The sequence below is a fragment of the Nannobrachium achirus genome (assembly GCF_963921795.1).
Source record: "Nannobrachium achirus genome assembly, chromosome: 17".
NCBI lineage: Eukaryota > Metazoa > Chordata > Actinopteri > Myctophiformes > Myctophidae > Nannobrachium > Nannobrachium achirus.
This window is the reverse complement of record NC_137824.1, coordinates 19,058,702-19,080,921: the sequence shown is the minus strand read 5'-3', so window position 1 is coordinate 19,080,921 and position 22,220 is coordinate 19,058,702. Positions and strand designations below refer to the sequence as shown.

General features: G+C 42.4%; 1 protein-coding gene across 1 annotated transcript in view; it reads left to right on the top strand.

Annotated features, from left to right (window-relative positions):
• The window catches only part of frmpd3 (FERM and PDZ domain containing 3), a gene marked incomplete at its 3' end in the record, with an annotated part of 49,642 nt that overhangs the window by 8,157 nt on the left and 19,265 nt on the right, over nucleotides 1-22,220 (top strand). Inside the window, exons 5-6 of the mRNA XM_080746285.1 lie at nucleotides 6,907-7,011; nucleotides 19,259-19,366. Of these exons, the coding sequence (XP_080602411.1) occupies nucleotides 6,907-7,011; nucleotides 19,259-19,366 (213 nt within the window). The remainder of the gene's footprint in view (nucleotides 1-6,906; nucleotides 7,012-19,258; nucleotides 19,367-22,220) is intronic.

Sequence of the window (22,220 nt, the reverse complement as noted above, 5' to 3'; positions counted from 1 at the left end):
TTATGCCCATATATGGTGATCCTGATGTCAATATTAAGCCCATATCTGACTGTGAATGCCATTATATAATCACTGTGATGTCAGGGGAACCAAATCCCTTTGGCCAGATGGCCAAGACATGGCGAGACCTCGCTTTTCGCCCTTAGGCGCCTTACTGGTTTAGTTTACTGTCTGTTTGGTTCTCATCATACAACAGCCCTAGTACATGTCATTACATCCACTCACACTCCTCAACATCCTCTTTCTGGCATTTCTTGGTTATTCAAATACCTTGAGTTGGGTTTATTTGGTTGCTGTGTCGTCTTATTTATACTGGCTCTGGTCTACTTTGGTCGTAACAAATGGAGGCTTACAAATGGAAAGCTTGCATGATTGGCTTTGTAAGCATTTGTTTCTCTTCTTTTTTTTGAGCGGTGCTCCTGGAAGGACGCGAAGCTTGTCCTACATCTGTCCTACATCTGTCCAACATCTTTACACAAAGTGCCCAAAGTTTGTTGTACGCCCAGGGTCACATTGGCCAAGCTTTGCGGGACGCTTAATGACATTCACTAGCACCACTCACTTCACACTAAGTTTAAAATTGTCTTTGACGTATGGTCACACAGGGTATGACCAAATGGGAGTATGGTCAACAAAATGCTGAGGTGTGAAACCGTTGAGCTGTTGTGTGGGGTTCATCAATGATGTCATAATCTTTTCCGCATCACGCGGTGTGTCAAAGGCACCGCAACCAGAAGTCTCTTCACTTGCAACGAATGGAAGTGACCGTCCGTTTCAGTAACGCACATGTAAACGTGCCCTAACTGGGTTTGTTGGAGCTATAGAGAGACATAAAGACAGACAGACAGACAGACAAACAGACAAACCTTTTTTGATTCCGCAGGGGAAATTCAGTTGTCACGGTAGCATTTGTGTTCGTGTTACAACAGGATTTGTGCGGGTCTGTTCTGATACGCTGCATTTGACTAGGGTGTTTCCGTTTGCACTATAATTGGGAGCCACTTGTTTGTTTCGTCAATTTGATCATATCTAATTGTTCAATTCGTATTGGTCGCAGACTCGCATGAATGTTTTCTTCACGGTCAATGTCTGTGATCTTAAAAGTTCTTTTTAAAAGGCTGCTCACTGTTTTGTCTAGAACTCTTTGTGTCAGTGAATACGTGGAGTTTGTAGTCTTTCTGCTTGTACAAGGTTCAGGGTTTCTTTATTGTTACAGCCTGTGTACAAGTACACAAGATTATTTTGTTGTTGTTCCTCATATTGCAGCAGCAATGTCTTGGGGGAGAGGAACAGTTTGTCCGTTCGATCGAACATACCGTCTCTGTCAGGTGGAAACCTTGTTGGGTCCAAAACTGTTTCTTTTCAGGATTCAAATTCAAAAGCATCAAAAGTAGCACATGATCTACAAGCTCAAAGTGTGTCGCTTCATGCACCTTTTCAAGCTTGTAGATCTGCTACTTTTGATGCTTCGGTGTGATGTTGTTGTATGATCAAGTAGGCTGTTAAAAAATAAGAGATAAGAGGTTTCTGGCCAGTACAACGATATTCAACAACAGTTGTTTTTTTTTTTCAGCAGTGTCTCAGGACCACATCCAAGGTTGGAGGAGACGGTTTGTGTTTAACTTGTGCCTTTCAGATGTAAAGAAAACATTTCTGATACTTGTTTTTGTCATTGTTTGAGCATTTTTATGCAGGGGGGCTGGTACAAAATATTTTCAGATAGGCGGTACCTGGCTTTTTCAGATGGGGGTTCCGCAGACAAATACATATATTTCGAAAATGAGCAATATATTTAGTTTGGCAATGAATTGGATCTGCTTTTACGTACTTTTACTACATCATAGATGCTGTAGGCAGAGCAAAAAACAAGCAGGCAATGCAACATCCTCATTTAAATAGGGCATTCTATTATGAAATGAGTATGTGATTTGTTGATTTGTTGAGTATAAGAGTGTTCTATTATGAGGTAAGTAGAGTATGTGATTGGTTGAGAATAGAAGCACAGAGCTGAGACAGACCGATGGTCGGCCAGTAGCAACTGCACTGAGTTCCCTGACAGATCTTGCTCTGCCAAGCGCAACGCTCATTATGCTTCTATCAAGTCTGTGCTATTAAAGGCAGATGAACTTGTGCCTGAAAATTGAGGTACCATCAGTATTATTTAGGTATTGGCAAAATAAATTGAATAATGAACACATTTGGAGTTTTGCTAAAGGGCTGATCATACACATGAATCAATGGTGTTCTTTGGTGGATTTGATGCGTTGTGAATTCATACACTGGAGCTATTTAAACATTGTGTTCTGAAGTGCTGCTTCTACATTAACATAAGGTTAAAGCCAGGCACGTGCACACATAGACATCAAAGGGGGCTTGAGCCCCTGCCCTTTTATCCGTCTGTAAAAAGTGCCCTCTCCAGACCATGAATGCAGTTTTTACCATGGTGAAAGAAATGGATTATGCTTAGTTAAGTGTGGTGTCGTGTTGGGTATCAAGCACCGAAATTATCCGACCTCTAAGCTCACTTGGAGGTCTGCTATTTCAATATTATCACCAAAAGGCCCTTTTCAAAATTTCAGCCCCTGCCCCTCTAACATTTTCTGCACATCCCTGGTTAAAGCAGGCACAGCTGTCTTGACAGATGGATATGTGTTTGTGCGTAAGAGAGGGGAGACACCTAAGGATGTGAAGATTTTAGCAAAGTTTCAAGCACATCTGACCTTAACACGTTTTACTTGTCCGAGCCTGAAGAGTTGAGGAAAATGAAAACATTGATGAATGAATAAATCATAAAACAAGATACAGAATGGGGTTGAACACATTGGCTGTTCCCCCAAAATGACATTGGTGTGTGATTAAGTGCAAGATGAGGTGATGTCCTTGTGGGCAATGTGGAGATACGTCCTGCAATCCCTGTTAATGGAGTCTAATATCATAATTATTATAGTATTGATTTTTTTACAGCGCAGATGAGTGACTTACATTTGGCTACACTGCCATCAAAAGACAATTTATACTGCACTAATAGTTAGATACAATTGTTGTAATGCGACGCATTTGGATGTGACTTTGTTACTGTCCAAAGTTACTGTGTGACAGAAGAAGCAGCCAGTTTGGACGCTCCTACCCTAACCACTGAGTCTCTTTGGTTCTTACATGTCATCCACTCACAATATACCACTAGTTCTCAAAGGAACCCTGGGGGCGCTTTGGGTGGGGTCGAGAGGGAGACAAAATAATTTGAACTACTTTTCCATTTATACGGTGGCTATTCAAAAATAGCAGATGCACAAGCTCACAGCCTGTCATTTCGTGCCGCGCTGCAAGCTTGTACATCTGCTATTTTTTTTTACTTTGAGAACCACTGATGTCATATAGCACTGATGAACAGCCTGACATTCTGCACAAACTCCCTCTTCTGTTGTTTCTTGGAATGTTTGTTCATTAATTTCCCTTGAGTAAAGTTCATTCCGTTGCTGCGTGTCTCCCTTCTTGTCACTTTCCCCCGAGCCTATGGTTGTAAACACTGTGTTGTCATTGTCTCTCCATGACATTGTCTCAGTTCTTCGCTCTCCAGTCTCACTCTCACAACGTTATAATCTAGTCCAGCGTTCCCAACCAGTGGGCCTGCTGTATTGCAAACAGGCTAATAACTATTATTTGCGGCCCGCTTGCGAAACCCTCACGGTTTTCCAATTCAATGACATTATAACATTGACGCAAAGAAAGATGAGACCTAAGGCACTCTTGTGAAAAAGGTTTGGCTAAAGCATGATGGCAACAATAAAAACAGCACCTACACGTTGCAGCAACACTGCCTTCATCTGTGTGAATTGTGACCTTCGTCTTGTCACAATTCTGTCACCTTGTTGTACCAAAGAGCACCTTGTTGGAGATTTTTGAGCAGTGCTAACCGTTTCTACATCTGGCTTTGTCTCTATGTCTGTATGTCTGTCTGTCTGTCTGTCTGTCTGTCTGTCTGTATGTATGTATGTATGTATGTATGTATGTATGTATGTATGTATGTATGTATGTATGTGTGTATGTATGTATGTATGTATGTATGTATGTATGTATGTATGTATGTATGTATGTACTGTATGCCCTTTATCCCACAGAGCTTGGCATTAGCCAAGCTTCACAGGGTGCTTAATGAACTCTAGCCAAAATATTCTTTTCTTTTTTAAACAGTGATTCTCTCTCCTGAAAGCCATTTCAGAAAATGCTCCATAGACAAACATTAACACTATTTACAGTAGACACAATACTAATATATAGACGCACAGTCACGCACTTTAAAACTGTATAGATTCACATTAACACTATATAGTGTAGAATGTAGATAGTGTCCACTATCTGTTCAGCTCAAGACAGATAGCCTACACATTAACACTGATGCATGTTAAAACGTACACTCTTTAGATACACATTAACAATCTAGATACACTAAACACTCTACAGCAGGGGTCTTCAACAGGGTGTCCTCAGAGTTACTACAGGGGGGGGGGGGCAAATCTTTGTGTGATAGGATCATTCTTTTAAATTAACAACATGAACCCTCGCCTCCCTATTCTGAGGAGAACTTTATAGCCAAAAATAGTAGATCTACAAGCTCACACCTCACAGCACGAGGCGTTGGGAGGTTGTAGATCGGCTATTTTGGGCAAATAGATTTGGTGTAGAGGTATAAAAGAGCAGACCAAGTACAATGTGAAAGGTCAAGTTTACTAAGTAATGATGATAGACTGACGACAGTGCTGTCAAACAAGTCTATGAATCTATGAAATCGATGAAAATCTGCAAAACAGCTTCATCTCTCTCTCAGCTAAGGGGTCCTTGGCCGGAAAGCGTTGAAGACCCCTGCAGATAAACATAACACGTGTAAGACTTTAGTTCAGAAATACAGATTGTTGTGGATCTGCATCCATCCTTGTAATTAAAGTTAACGTGAAATGTCACAATTATTGTGGGGGGATCATCTGTGATATTATCTGTGAGCATAAATGGAGAGAACTTCTTTTTTTTTTTACTTGTGCAATTTGATAGTTTATAGTCTGGAACCATTTCGTACTTCTAGCCTCATAAAAGTCACATTATTTTGAACTATGCCGCAATATATAGCTGGAAACCCATTACTTTGCAATTTTCTCTGACTTTTCCTTTCTTTTCTGTCAAACATTTTTATTTCTATGTTTTAATTTACCCTTTGTACTTATTTTATCTGCAATAGTGGAAGCCTACATAAATAGGTTATTGTGGCAATAACATGTGATTTGAGTTGATTTGATTTTGAACTGGCTTGACTACAACTCTCTCTGTGTTTCTCTCCAGTGTTGATTTCGTCGACTAAACTATGACGAAAAGCCATCATGGCCCGACAAAATATTACTAGATTTAGTCGACTAAAATAAAATGGTCCCATCCTCTTTTACAGTACACTTTAAGACATAATAAGACACCAGTAAGACTCCCTAATCGGGAGATAAGCGACCGTAGGTGGCTTATCTCCACAAATAGGGCTAAAATTTGTTTTTCCAAAATCTTCCTGATCCATGTTGATGACATGAGTGTAGACATGCTGTGTAGTGATATTCGTGATTTTAGGGCAAAAACTGTAGGAGCAGTGTCCAAAAATGTGTTTTAAAAATCGGCCTGAAGGTGGCGCTAGAATAGGGCCATGTGAGAAATGAGGGGTGGGATCTCCGCGTTGCCTTGGCGGACGAATAGGTACCGGCCCCGGCTCTCCCGGACGCTCCTAGCCCGAGTTACGGCATTTTATGTGCGCTGCAGTGGCAGGGGGTCCTCCACTGGGGGCGCCACCACTTTTGCATCCGTTCTGGAGCACCAGGAGTCGGTGGTCCCCGGGAATTCCCCGTGAGCAGCCCCGTTGGGGTGGTCATTTTTTACATCTGGGGGTCCCCCAGGGACCTGGGGGTCCCTGGGGCTCCGGGGGTCCTTGGAGGTTGTAGTTTGGCAGGCAAGGAGTGTGTGTGTAAAATGTGGCATGGATCGGGTCAACGGGTGCGGAGATATAAGCAGGGAAAAAGTGTGACGTGTGACGTGTGAGCACATTTGGTCATTTTTTACATCTGGGGGTCCCCCAGGGACCTGGGGGTCCCTGGGGCTCCGGGGGTCCTTGGAGGTTGTAGTTTGGCAGTCAAGGAGTGTGTGTGCAAAATTTGGCATGGATGGGGGCAACGGTTGTGGAGATATGAGCAGGGCAAAAGTGTGACGGACTGACTGACTGACTGACTGACTGACTGACTCACTGACAGACAGCCGGTGGAGGTTTTGGTAGTAAATGCGACCTACGGTCGCAATAATAAGACAGAATAAAGCCATAATAAGAAATAATGTGTTGGTAATTAGAGCTAATATATTTTATTAGACAGAAACAAAGACAGAATAGTAGAAAGAGCGAATACATTCTCTGGCACCGTCACCTGCCGCGGAACTGCAGCGGCAGACACTGCCGCACGACCGCTAGTTCGACCAGCAGTCGCACTGCATCGCCGGCGATAGGACCAGCAGTCCCGCCAGTAGGACCGGCGGCCGCCGCACGGACCGGCAGGTCCCGTAGCGGTAAACTGCCCGTCCGTGTGGTGGTGGCTGCCGCGGCAGTTACCAGCAATGCCGGTGCCAGATAATGTATTCGCTTTCTGCTATTCTGTCTTTGTTTCTGTCTAATAAAATATATTAGCTCTAATTACCAACACATTATTTCTTATTATGGCTTTATTCTGACTTATTATGTCTTATTATGTCTTAAAGTGTACTGTAAAAGAGGATGGGACCAATAAAATCTTATGATATTTAGCCGACTGAAACTAGACCCAAAACATTCCAGATGACAAATATGTGACTTAACTAAATGGGATTTTTTCATTCTCATTCTCTCTTCCTCAGTCACCTAAGTCTGCCTTCATAAGTGCAGCCACCAAGGCCCGCCTGCGAACAAACCCGCCCAAAGTGCGCTTTTCCGAGCAAGTGTCCATCAGCGACCCGGACTCAGTAAGTCACGCTCATTGTGTCTCTTTTCCGACCGCTGATATATTGCCCACTATTTGACTTTCTACATGTACATGTAGCACTCAAAATGTTTGATTTATGTGATGCGTTGTGAGTTTGTGATCTTCAAGCTCACATAATTTAAAATGTGTTTGTTCATTTTACAAACGTTCCTTTCACGTTGAAGTTTACTTAATGTACATTTATCAAAGGGATTTTGTTGTGTTTATTTGTTTCCTAATGAGTTGAATGTTCTGAAATATAAACTTTAATCAAATCAACGTTTTTCAAATTGACTAGAATAGTTTCTCTCTCTCTCTCTCTCTCTCTCTCTCTCTCTCTCTCTCTCTCTCTCTCTCCTTTTTTTTTTTTTTTTACAAAATGTGAGTCAAAACATGGTTAATCGGGGGTCTAAAGCCTAATTTGTGCTCAGTCATACAATGGTGTTGCGTGCCGATAATAGCAGACCTAAAAGCTCACAACAGTCTTGTCCGCGATACGTTGTGAGCTTGGGTCTGCTGTTCTCTGTGAGCGCTACAAAGTATGAATCAGCGTTAAAAAAAGACGTCTAGGCCTGACGCAATTATGACATAATCGCCTAATCCCAGTTTTTTTAGATACTCTCAATTATTTTGCATAATCGTCATAATCGTTTCCATGTTGAACATTTTCATATATTTGCTAAAATGTTCTTAAGATAGGGCCAGGGGAAATAGCAGATGTGACGAGCTGTGAACTTGTAGATCGGCTATTTCCACCTATAATGTTTGAAGGTCTTTAAATACATTCCTTTAGGTTATTTGTCATGTGCAGCTGCCTAAAAGCCAAACAGGAATGTAATTTTTATGCATTATGTTCAACGACAAAAACACAATTAAATCGTTGATCGCAAATTATTTTTGTGACAATTAAATCGCTGTGTAAAATGCTATAACCGTGACAGCTCTATCAACGCCAACAATATGACATCAGTCTTTGCTGTTTCCTGCCTTTTCACACACACCACTGTACACTTTCACACAACACTGTACACCTTCACACAACACTGTACACCTTCACACAACACTGTACACCTTCACACAACACTGTACACCTTCGCACACCACTGTACAGCTTCCTTCACGCCCTGCTCACGTCCCAGCGTCCGCTTTCTCCTTCTCACATCGGTGCTCATTTCACCCCCATCCAAGTCAGTTAAGCCGCAGTAGACGGTGGCGGAAGAGGTACTCAGATGAGTTCTACTTCAGTGGTTCTCAACCTTTTCAGGCCGTGACCCCCAAAATAATATGATTTTAACTGGGGACCCCCCCCCCCCCCCCCACCCCCCCCCCCACCCTGACGAGCACTAAGAGTTGAGGCATTACATTTTGTATATCACGGTTCTATTGTGAAAATGGCAGATCTACATGCTCACAACGCCTTGCAACGCGAGGCGTTCTGAGCATGTAGATCGGCTATTTTCACAATTTCTCTCTCTAATATTTTACAATTTGACCAATGTTTAATTTGTCATTGTCACTTTAGAAATGTGCATAAACTTTCTATACACTTAAACTTTATGTTGGTTTGTTTACTGTTGAGTGAGAAAACAATGTTTCACATTAAGCTAATCTTCTGGGGACACCCCAAAATAATTTGGGGACCCACCTGGGGGTCCCAACCCACAGGTTGAGAACCACTGTTCTACTTGAGTAGAAGTACCACTGCCACAGTGTAGAATTGTTAAAAGTAATTATAAAACAGGTAGTTCCGATGGAGCAATCTGATTGGTTGAAATAGCTATCCACCCGTGATGATAATGAGCACTATGGAACGGGAAATCAGCTGTGCACGGTCGCAAAAAAGCAGCCGGCTCCGGCGGCTCGCTCTTATTGTTTCCATAGGCGATGCCTGGCTTGTAAGCAGCTACGCTAGCAGTTTTCATTTGATTATCGGCACTTCAGCCCTATATGCCTATTGGCTCATTCCTGCAGCAATGCTGGCGGGCCGATAATCATGATAATGCATACCCTCTTGTTTAATATTGCTTATGAGTAGGTTGAAGAGAATTATTATCAGCCAGAGCGTGGGAGTCTATCCCCGTTTGGCAAGTGCGCTAGACCTGCTCTGGGAGATGGAATGCTGAGGTGGAGCCCAATAACATCTACCATCAGCACCCAGTACTTAAAAAAAGTATTACAGTAATACTCAATCAAAGTAAAAAAAAAGCTAGTACGGTGCTTGGAGTAAATGTACTTACTGTAGTTACTTTCCACCGCTGGGTTTCATCGCACACCTTCACACACTGCTCACGTCCTACTCTCTCCTTTTTGCCTTTCTCGCATGGGTGCACATTTCTTCAGGTCAGCTATACAGTAAGCCCCAATAGCCTCTGCCTGCGACTGCGTACAGTAAAAGTTATTTGTTACTTTCCACCACTGCAACTCAGCTAAGCCCCCAATGGCCAGTGTCTGTGTACAACAGACACTTTTCTTCGAAAGACGATCTAAAATGTAGTACTTTTTTCCCATCGCTGCTGTGTGTTTGGTATTCAGCCTCGGATCCAGAGCGTGTGTGGCTTCACTATGATCAATGGGTGTCATCTCAAGGGAGACGGCTGTACTACTAAAAATTCCCTCACCAAAAGAAAATCCAACAGTGTGGGATTTGTCCATGTTTTGGCTGTTAAAACTCATTCACTGCCAGTGTAAATGAATAAAGAATCCCAGCCTGTCAGCGTTTTTTTTTCTTTTTTTTTTTTTCTGTTAAAGTCCAATTTCACCTGCATTGTAAAAGCTTTGCCCAGGTGTCAAGATTGTTTGTCAAGTCAACAAAACCATGGAGATTGAGTTAGGGATCTAGCTCACTTTTCTTTTTTTTTCATCCAAATTGTTGCACATAAAATGTGCTCACATTATATCCGTCATATTTACACGCAAGCCGGTTATTGGTTCAAAATGACAAATTTGATATATTTTTGGTTAAAGGGATATTCCACTTTCAAAAAAAAAACTTTGGTCATTTTATCATCTAATCAGGCTTTTATGAACACCCTGAACAGTTTTTAATTTGCTTGATTCAATATTTAGATATTTGATGTAAATGTTATCAGGCCCTCCAGGCCTATAGTCACTCATTGTAACTTCAAACTCCATTTTAACCATGATTCATTAAAAACACCTATATTTTTTTTTCTGGTGACTCAATACTATACCCTCCTAATACGTGAGCAGGCCGTGTTTTTTCAATAACTTTTTTAATTTATTTTTAATAATTCTTTTGGAAAATGGAAAAAAATGTAATACAATAAAATATTATTACAAATAAATGAAAAAAGTTATCGAAAAAACAAGGCCTGCTCACGTATTAGGAGGGTATTATGAGTCACCAGAAAAAAATAACGGGTGTTTTTAATGAATGGTTAAAATGGAGTTTGAAGTTTCAACGGGTGTGTAAGTGGAGGACTCCTGCAGGAGGAGGGCCTGGTAACATTTACATCAAATATCTAAATATTGAATCAAGCTAATTAAAAACTGTTCAGGGTGTTCATAAAAGCCTGATTAAACAATAAAATTACCAAAAGTTTTTTTGAAAGTGAAATATCCCTTTAATTGCCCAGGGGTCGCCAAAAAGGTTTGCTAATAATATGGGGTTGTGAGATCAAAAGGTTTGAGAACCCCTGGCCCTGCCCTATAGAAGCATACCTAACTTTATCATTAATTTATCATAAATGAATGGGACCATGATTTACTAAATTGCATATCATGATGATTTTTAAAAAGACTTTTAACTAGTGATTGAAAACATAAAGTGTTTATGAAAGTGTTTACTAAGGTAAGTCTGGCCAAAACCTTGTTCAGAGTAAATCTTTCTGGAGCCTGCTGGAGGTGAAATAGAGACATCTGCTAGGCCATAATGGGAACTGCACGCTTCAGGATATAGTATGAGCTTCAAATCCAGAGATTGCTTGACGCCTGGTCTGTGCCAATCTCAGGGACATTACTGTACATGTGTCATTTGAACAACACACACTCAGGCTTTATCCATGCTGTGTTGTGATCAAACAACCCCTGCTGGGTAAGACTGTGCTTGCTGATAACACAACCCTAATAATAACAGAAACCTCAACATAAAAAGGGGGAATCATTCAGGGGTCTCATGGCACAACACATGTTCTTGTAATCTTGAGGGAGGGGTAGGGCAAAGATTCACGTGGAAAAGACTGTAGGTGAAGCGACAGACCAAACAGAAGGCTTAGCAGCGCGGCTCTTTAATGGTGTCATTTTTCATCCCACCTCACGTGGACAATTGATTTTTGGGCGGAAATGTGAAATTCCACTTTTGTTTTCTTCTTTTTAATTGTGAAAATAGCTCTGATTAATTGTGGAAATGGCTCTGTAAATCAATGGTTCTCAACCTTTCTAAATATCAAGGACCACAGTTTATTATACAATAGGCCATGGATGGACCCCTATGTGATATCATTTTGTCCTCTGGGAGCCCAATCCACACTCAGAGTTACAGACCGATCAGGGTCCATTTTGGACCCCTGGTTGGTCACCGGACCCCATTGTTGAGAAACAGAACTGTCGACAAAGTGACAAACCACAGAACGGTCATTTTCTGTCTCCTCCTTCTGTCATGGTGAGTCAAGAGCAGGGCTGGATTAGCCATAGGGCTGGTGGGGCCGGGGCAAGGGGCCCTTGGCTCTCAGGACTCTAAGAATGATCGGCCCCAGGGCCCTCACGGGGGTTAATCCGTCCCTGGTCAAGAGGGTATCCAAATGCAGGACAGAGAGGCAGCGCAGTCTAATGGCAGGAGGTTTCATTACAAACATGGAGAACACAAGGAATAACCAGAACTAGGAATACACTGGGAGGCCAATGTACCAAAGCCACGTTTAATAAAATGTCAGATTTCCCGTCCGTTTGGAACAGTTGTTCTCAACCTGTGGGCAGGGCCGGACTTACCATTGGGCTAGGGTGGGCACGCGCCCGGGGGCCTCAGGGGAGGGGGCCTCAAAAAAAAAAAAAAAAACTTTTTTTTTTTTCAAAAAAAATATTTTTTTTTGTACCCCAAAAAATTTAGTAGGCATGATCGCAATCGCGAAATTCCATGTTTAACCCCCATACCAACCCCATCTTTCAAACATGGCAGCCATGTTTGTTTACATTTCAAGAAAACATAATGGCTGCTAGCTCATGAATGCCTGAACGGATTTCCATTCGGATTTTTTTGTTTGAAAGCTGTGAACAGTGTGCACACATGTGGTGCATGATCTAGGCATGGGCGTGCATGATCCGTGCACTATGAATTACATGGAAGTCTATGGAGAGGGAGGCGGTGTGGAACTTGGAAGCCATTTTGAAAAGACCCTGAATGAGTTAATTTAATGATGACATTTTAAAGTATTGCAATCCAAATAAAGTGATATTTGTGTTTAGTTACAGTACATTTTGTTTTATTATTGAGAGCTTCTGCTCTGCTGGCCGCACTGCATGTAGCTGCTCTGAAAGCTTAGTGCAGTCTAAAGCCCGCCCACTCTATGTATCCGGTACTTTCCACACACATAGGCTACACACATGCACGCAAACTCCAATTCTGTGTCCACGTGTGTGTGTCAGCAAGCGCCGTGATAGTAACAGCTATCTGCAGCTCCTTGTTAGACTGTTGTGTGGGGAATAAACATCCGAAATTGATATAAAAAGCACCCAAAAACGGGTAAAAAAAAAAAGAAATCGCACTTAATTCCTTGCAACACCCTAGATATTGGTCAAATTACGCCTCTGCACACAGTCACATTATGCACGGGCCGGTCCGGAGGTGAGGTCACGGTGTGGTCAGGTGGACCGGAGGTGGAATTTTTGCGCGCGCACGAGGGCCTCTTTATTTCCCCTTGCCCAGGGGCCTCATGTCATATAAATCCGGGCCTGCCTGTGGGTCCCTCAGGTGATTAACAACTCATTCCCTGCCAGGCCCGATAGTCCCGAGATTATTCCAATGTCTTTCCCCGCCAGGCCCGATAGTCCCGAGAATAAAAAAAAAAAAAAAAATTCAAAAAAATTTTTTTTTTCAAAAAAAATTTTTGACCCCCAAAAATGGAGTAGGCATGATAGCAATCGCAAAATTGCATGTTTAACCCCCATAGCAACCCCATCTTTCAAGCATGGCAGCCATTTTGGCAGCCATCTTTGTTAAACATAGTGGCTGTTATCTCATGAATGCCTGAACGGATTTCCATTCGGATTTTTTTGTTTGAAAGCTGTGAGCAATGTGGACACACGTGGTGCATTATCTAGGCATGGGTGTGCATGATCCGTGCACACCCAATTACATGGAAGTCTATGGAGACGAATGGCAGGTGGGAGTACGGAGGTATGTTAAAATGGCGGTCAATGTGTTAATGTATGGTATCTGCACATTCTAAAGTGACAATTTAAGGACTTTTTAATACCTCTAAAATGACAAATTAAACATTGGCCAAATTGTCAAATATTAGAGGCCGAAATTGTGAAAATAGCCGAATGCTCACAATGCCTGGCGTTGTAGATCTGCTATTTTCACAATAGAACCGTGATATACAAAATGTAACTCTTAGTGCTCGTCAGGGTGGGGGGGGGGGGGGGGGGGGGTCCCCAGTTAAAATATGATTCTTTTGGGGGTCATGGCCTGAAAAGTTTGAGAACCACTGGTTTAGACAATAACAGCATTTTCGGGGGTTGAATGTAAATGGAAATCTTTGAAGACGCTCCACGTCTCGTCTCCATGCAAACGGAGGAGGCTGATCCCAGCAGCGCCGAAGTAGCCAGAAGTCACGTGATCTGAACGAAACTAAGATGGTTTACTTTCGTTTCCAAAAACAACAATTAAGGAAATCAACATTTCTCTGCTTTGAGCAGATTTCAGGCGAAAGCAGCGCAGCCAGGTGCTCTGAGCCTGTGGTTAGACTCTCTGTATCGAACGGAGTGATCATTATCAAGAAACACCACACAGCTGAATTCAGTGATTGACCAATCAGAATCAATCATTCATCCAAGCCGTGTAATAACACAAAATAAAGTACACACGTGTAAAGCAAAACCTCACTAAGAAACAATGAACAAAACATGACTATCTGAAATTGAACAACAACTGACAAGTAAAACAGTTAGTTACTAGTAAAAATAGATCACCAGAAAACATAACTAGGGATATGGAACTGACACGGATCGTGACCCTCGTCACGTTTTGGTGCAGCCCAGACCAGTAGCACTTTAATAGAATGAAGATGAGGAGCAAATGGCTCATCGACATGGACCACCAGGTCCCTGCTAAGCCCCTGGATTCAGCCGGTGTGTCATTACTACTACCCATGGAAGCCCCAGCCTTCCAGGGGCTACCTGTCAATACGGCACACAACCAGCAATCAATATCACAGCCTAATGCCCTAGATCTCACGGTTGCAAGGGGATCAACCCACTCTCTAGTGGTGTTACAGTGGTGGAAGAGGTATACTCGGACGTTTTTGATTCAATAAAAGTAGCAATACCACAATGAAAAATACACTCTGTTACAGTTAATAATAATAGTGCATTTTATTTATAATGCACTTTACGAAAATCTACAATAAGCTTTTGCATAAAAACATTTATCATCTATTATAAAAGATCTAAGAAGCATGTAAAACATGAGAGGGCATAAAGCCTAGAGGTAAAACCAGTGTATAAAAATGCTTTGTTAAAAAGGTTCTGTACTGTAGGTCTTTATAGTCCTCTCTTACTTGCACGTAAAAGGCCTGTTTATATCTTTTTTCTTGAGTAAAAATCAGAATCTACAAAGTAACCAGTAACTAAAACTGTCAAGTAACTGTCAGTTGTACTGAAGTAAAAAAAAAAGTGCAATATTTGCCTCAGAGACATAGTAGATGCAACAGTTTACACTATCACATAATGGAAATACTCCAGTGAAGTCAAATAAATTACCTCTACTTAGTTACTTCCCACTACTGCCCTGCACGTGTGAGGTTTTGATTGGTGGGGAGGGGGTCGTCAAGACACCAGTCCACACCAGTTCCATTAATATTTAGAGTAACGAGTTAGGGGGAGGTGGACTAATTCCTCTGCTCTGCCCATCCTCCTCCGTCTTGTAGTTGTAAATCTCATTGATCAGGGGGTGAAGTAAAAGACACGTGGCACAGCATGGGCAGAGACGATAATGGTGTCAGACGGTTGAAACGTTTAATCACAGCTAACCCTCCCCTGTGATGAGGCGCTGCTGCCGACTGCCATCGATCGGGATGAAGACCTTCTTATCAGCGCGGGCCACCTAACCCGCACACGCCCGGACGATTATCGACACGGCGGCAGAGAGAGAGAGAGATGGAATGAGAGACAGAGAGAGAGAGAGAGAGAGAGAGAGAGAGAGAGAGAGAGAGAGAGAGAGAGAGAGATTCTCATAACACCTCATTTCACCATGTGTCACAAATCGGCTCCATCTCAACCCCTCAGCCTGTGCGCTCGCTGGGCCGATGGCGCAGGGCTGGTAATGGGAAATAGATAGACTCTGTTAGTGGCGTCTCTTTTCTGTGTCGGGCCGGGGCTGAATGCTAAGTCACCGGGAAAAGACACACACACTGTGAGTGTGAACACAGTGCTCTGTGTGTCAACCGAGTCGATGTGATGAGATGAGACTTGTCCTTTGCATGCTGTCATGCCGGTTTCTCTTTTCCACAAATCCCCCCATCGTTCGATAAAAATTGTAAAATAAACTGTAAATGGTGCAATCGCATAGTGCCTTGTGTATCCAAAGCACTTTAAAATGTGTGTTACAGAGCATAGGCCTACATTACCACACGCAAGGCAGAGGACACCATGCAAGGCAACAACCAGGAGCAGTTAGCGGTTCAAAGTCTTGCTCAAGGGCACTTCGACAGGGGGAGCTGGGAATCGAACCATGAACCCTTTGATTCCCAAGTGGTCATATGGCTTCTTCTCTACGTCTTGAGCCACCGCCACCCACTGTTTGGAGATTTAAAGAATGGCAATGAATGTGACTTTAATCCCGTCGCTGTATAGTGCTGTGAGTGCTGTTAGGCGGACCCGTAGGGGAAGACCCCAGGACTCTTTCCTAAACCTTGTTCCCAGCTGTTTTACAGACATAATAATTGCTTTAATCACTGCTGTACAACCTTACTGTCTTTCCAATCATCATTTATTTTCTAGATGTTTGCCTCTCTCATATATTATTTGTTAGTTCTTTCTTTTTTAGGTATTAAAAAAGGTCTTAAAAGTCCACTGCTGTATCTTGTAGCTCCTGATCAAAGCAGCAACCTCTTTCTCCTCATGTGCCTCCATAAAGGGACCCGTAATAGTTTGAATGCATTCAATCCCAGCATCCAATTTCAAAAGAGCATCCAATTTTCCCCATACAGGTTAGATCCTGCATAATCAAATGATCCCGCATAATGTCATAATGCTTTTCCAGGCAGCACACATAATTATGGCATATCACATTACATGGTTCTCAAAGCGGGGGACCCTTACTATGGGTCACCATTTGGTCCATCATTCTGTACACTCTGTCTTTGAGAACCATATACTGTGATATGCCATAATTATGTGTGCTGGAAAAGCATATGGTATAATTTTGTCGCTTAAGCTTTAGATTGAAACTATAACAAATGGGATTATAACCGCGGTCTTCTGCGTAGGAAACCAAACAACTAGCACCGAGATGAAATCCTCCCTTTGACAGGGGAGGTATTGGGCCTATTTGAGCTTCAGTCAGGGCTATACCTGACACCAGGGTCTAAATGTCTCCATGGAAATGTAGGGAGAGCACCTCCAACCATTGTAGATGTGCTATATTATACTGTATTAACATACTCTACCATACAGATGTTTTAGTTATGTTGTATTAACATACCTTAACCCTGTCCAGACAGTCCACATGGCCTGTGGTGTGGTTTAAATCCTCTGAAAAATCGTCTCAATTATTGTTCAATAATGTATACATAATAATGTATTATCAAGTATTTATCTCCACCAAAAATGTCCATAACAGAGCTTTGCTTTGCTTGATCTTATCCCCTCATTTAGTATTCTATATCCTATGAATTATTAATCTATTGTTCCAACAGAATGTGGTATCCACCATCCCCAGGACGGCCATAGTTGAGTTAGTAGGGAGGGCCGCCTGGGACTCAGAAGGTCCCTGGTTCGCACCAAGGGCCTAGCATTCGGGTTAATTGAGGCCATACTGTAGAAGTGACAATTCATATGAAAGGCCACTAGTTCACTAGTTCCCCCATGATATCCCTCCTGCCGGCTGCGGAAGCAATAACTGTCTGTTAAAGCTAAATGGTTTTTGGCCAGACTATACACTTGATTTTATTAAGCATTGTTGTGAATACTTTATGCTTTCAGTTGCTAGTTTAAAGTCTTCTTTCAATTACCGTGACATGCGTTTAGTAAATGATGGTCCCATTAATGTTTTAATTGCATGGTTTCTAGGGCTCCTATACTGAGTCTACCTATAGTGAAGATCCACCCTCGCTGCGGTTGCAGCCAATAGCAGTTAGTAATAGTAGTCGTTTCCGGTAATTGTTCTAATTAAAAGATGGCGGATTTGCAATTCGCTGAAACACTAGAGGATTGAAATGAAACGGTCTGTAGAAACCAATGGGGCTCACTTTTATCCATTCATTTTACAGTCTATGGTTCGCACCACAGTTGAAGTGTGATCAAAGAAGATGCACGTTTTCAGTTGTTTTAGTTTTTTGTCCCTGTTTTGTATTTGCATTGTTTTCCCCTGCCCCCCTTCTCCAAAAGGACCACAATGGAAACAAGCCTTCTGGCTTTCTTGTCTAGGCCTATTAATTCTTTTGATTTCATTTTCAATAAAGTGCTCAAATTAATCAATCAATCAATCAATCAATAGAATATCTAGTAGTACACAATGGTCGCTCAGCTCACTCTGAGAGTGTATGTTGTATTGTAGCTATATTGTATGTTGCATATTGTATTTCTATTAAATATTTTTTAGGCCGTTTCAGACGGGGGACTATTAACGCGGGTTTTCGCGAGCAAACGCCGGGCGATATTTATAAAGATGAACCGCCTGCGAGCAGTGCCTGCGAGCAGTGCATGGACAAGTGCGCGCGCAAGAATTTCACAGGACCACGCCCGTCTGCCTCTACGCCCCTCAACGTCTCAAATAATCGCCCACCTCCCATTGAAAATGAATTACTAGGGCGCGTCACCCGCCCCTGTCTGAAAGGCGCTTTACTGATAGTGTTGCTTTGACTGTGATGTACTGCATTTCCATCATGCTGTGATATACTGTACTTATTTCTCTTGCTGTATTTCTATCCTGTATTTTAACTGCTGTACTGTCACTTTGGTGATTGAATTTCCCTCACAGGACCAAGAAAAGTCTTATCTTATCGTATTGAGCCTGATACGCTACCAATGAAATATAATTGGTTTTAAGGGGTTCCAGGGGTCATCGCCACGCTGGCTTGTGGTGGACATGTTTGTAAAAATAATTTTTTTGCCACGGACACACTAAATGAGTAGACAAACACATACAGAGTCACTCTGAGAGTGTACAAATGGAACCAAACGGACCCTTACTCTCAGAGTTATGGGAGTCATTGAAAATAAAACATTTGAGAACCGCTGTCCTTGTGGACTGCTAATGTGCCATACAGTACAGTAGTGTCATAGTAAATCAGTGTCATACATGTTCTGAAGAAAACCTGGAGACTGACATTCAGTAATTGGGTTTCATGATCAAAATAAGAACATTATAATGTTATGTAAAAATGCTAAGTTTTGCCACGGACACATTTGTCCGTGTACGGACATATTGGTGGTCCCCGAGGGGTTCAAATAAGTTCTTGCAGCTTTAGAGGGCTGTTTCACTTTAAAACACTTCTGGGGTCATTTTAACATCTACGCTCAGGCCCAGACAGTTTTGAAGTTGTTTGATGTTTATTTAAAAAGGCAAGGCACGTACTCCTCGTGTCATCATTCACAGATGAGGTTCAGAACGTCCTTTTACAAATGGCAGCAATTTTGTCCCGAAGAAAGACATTGACCTTTTTCTGGCTTGTTCTCACACGCACGCACGCACGCGCGCACACACACACACACACACACACACACACACACACACACACACACACACACACACACACACACACACACACACACACACGTCATGCATCGAAACGCTGCGGAAGGAAGCGGGCTGTTTTTCTCACAATAGTGTTTTCTTACCTCTCTTTCAGACAATGCTCAAGGACGATTCCTTGCTGCTCATACCAAATGTGTTGAAGGTGTTCCTAGAGAATGGACAGATCAAGTCCTTCACGTTCGACAGCCGAACCACTGTTAGGGTACGTATATTCACCCTGTTAAGGCTTTATGTATTCACCCTGTTTAGGGCATTGGTTCTCAACCTATTTTGGGGGGTCCCCAGATGAATAACTTAATGTGCAACATTGTTTTCTCACTCAACAGTAAACAAACCGCATAAAGTTTAAGTGTATAGTGGGTATCTGTACATTTCTAGTGACAATGTATGGACTTTTTAATACCTATAAAATTACAAATTAAACATTTGCCAAATTGTCAAATATTAGAGGCTGAAATTGTGAAAACAGACGATCTACATGCTCACAAAGCCTCGCAACGCGAGGTGTTGTGAGCATGTAGAGCTATTTTCACAAGCATGTAGAGCTATTTTCACAATAGAACCGTGTTATACTAAATGTAATGCCTCAACTCTTAGTGCCTGAAAAGGTTGAGAACCACTTGTTTAGGGTAAGCAGTAGGGTATTTATTCACTTTGCTAAGGGTATGCATTCACCCTGTGCATTCACCCTGTTAAGGGTATGTATTCTACTCACCTACTCATTCTACTTATGAGTATTCACTAGGGAGTTGATTTTAAGATTCTGATTCAATTCGATTTTCCGGTATGCAGGGTACGTATTCACCCTGTTAATGTTATGTAGGCTATTCACTCCTGTATTCAACATTTTGAATTCCTCCTCAACAAGTTCTTCCCCCCCAAAGTTTTCAGAATTTGTCAAGACCTTTCAAAAAGTATAGCAGATCTAAAAGAATGTCCTCCTTATTAATGACTGTACAACAATGCAGAGCACAGACAGAGAGGAGAGTCATTAATGTCTGTGTGACTCCCCTCCTCCTAGACTCATTAACTTCAGTCTATTAGACTTCACAAATCTTTCTTGTGCTGCAAAAATGGAGCAGGCCTTTAAAGAGAGCCTGTCAGCCAGATTCAATAGAATTACGGTACAATGCCGTCGCTGTCGGGCTGGAAACCTTGTATGTCCACAACAGTTACTTTTCATGCAGGACATGGGGGGAAATGGATGGATCCAATGCAGTTAATACTTGTATTGGTTAAATATTTATAATTTAACCCCCAGGCACGCTTAACCGCTTTCACTTATAACATTTTTATAAAAAATATTTTATATATTTATAAAAACTAAATGTGAAAAAGATAGGCATTATTAATAAGCTACAAGCTGTTCTGCCGATACATTTTTGATCAGGTTAAAAGACAATGATTTATCAGTGCCCATACCCTAGGTGGGCTTGGCAAAAGGGCCTTTATGTGTGGAGCTTGAATGTTCTCCCTGTGTCCCCTCGAGTAGGTAGTACCATAGACATATAAAGGTAGACGCCTCCTCCGACAGGGGGCGTTGGTCAAAGAGGACTGGCAAGCTTCCTGAATTCTGAAGGACGCTTCCTAGGACGTGACAGAATGGGACGCTCAGTAGGCCAATCAGAAGCGGGACTGGCGCTGGACTGGCGGGACTCCCTCTTTCCCACAGCAGGGGGCAGAGCAGGGGCCTTCCTGCCTTCCACAGTTCCGCACTTCCGCCAGTCCTGTTTGACCAGTCGTGCCAATGAACTGCAGCGGCGGAGGAGGTATCTTGCTTTTTATATCTGTGGGTAGTACCCTCACAAAAAACATGCAGTAATCCTGGTCTCTATACTGCCTCCCCCTGGCCAGCCGGGGCGCCTGATGGAGGAACAAGGTTGAAATAACGTGTTCCTTCCACGCGCTACGTCCAATCGGGGAAACTTTTCACCTGACCCCGGTCAGGTGAGAAGTAACAGCTTGGACTCTTCATGCATAGAAGGAAGCTATGAGGTCAGTCCGTTCCTCTCCCCATGTTGGCAGAGGGAGTGTAGCGCCCAGGATTACATTAGATAATTGACAGCGGATGGAAAAAATGGGTTTCAAAAATCGTGGGAATAGAAAAAATATATATATTATTTGTAATGTCTCACAATGTGTATTTTTCAAAGGAGTAACCCATTCAAAAACAACAGAAGTATCAGATAGACAAGCTTTCAGGCTTGCAGATCTACTACTTAAGATGCTTTTGTGACGTTGTGTTATCAAGTATGGCATTCATTTACAGAAAAACAATGAAGCTAAGCTCATGCAGGATGCCAGGACAGATACCGGTATCTAGACTAGAGAGTAATAATGCGTGCCCTCATTGACCTGCATGCTGTTTGTCGATGGCGAGGAAGCCATGCCGCAGTATTTTACAGCTAAAATCCATAGCGTTGTGTATCAGCCGAGCTATTGATTGGACCTAGTTGGTCTCCCAAGCGGATTCATTTAATGTGAAGCCCTTTGGTCGATGTTTAAAACAAAACGTAATGTAAAAGAATGAAGTCGTAGCCGTAGCCATGGGGTACGGCTGAGGTAAAACAAGGATTTTTCACACTCGCACGCGCGTGCACGCACGCACGCACGCACGCACGCACGCACGCACGCACGCACGCACGCACGCACGCACGCACGCACGCACACACACACACACACACACATACACACAGTCTTGTTTTGTTTTGTTTTGTCTGACTTTGTCATTCTAATCAATGATGGGAAGAAAACAGCTACTGTATCTCCTAAGTCGGAGTGACAGTTTGAGGATCCAAAGGAGTTAGGAGGTTTAGTCAGAACAGAAGCGCTTTTTTATTGGTTCTATATATGTAAAACCCACACACAGACGTAAAGGAGACAGATGGTTTCTGCCCGACAGTGAAGTTATACTTAAAGAGAAGCGCCACAGTAAAATCCTGAGTGATGATTTAAGTCAAGGACTTAACCCATTTAGGCCTAACCTATAGAATAGGGCTAAATCAGAAATCAAATTAGCCTACAAAACAAATATGTTGCTACATACTGTACATGTA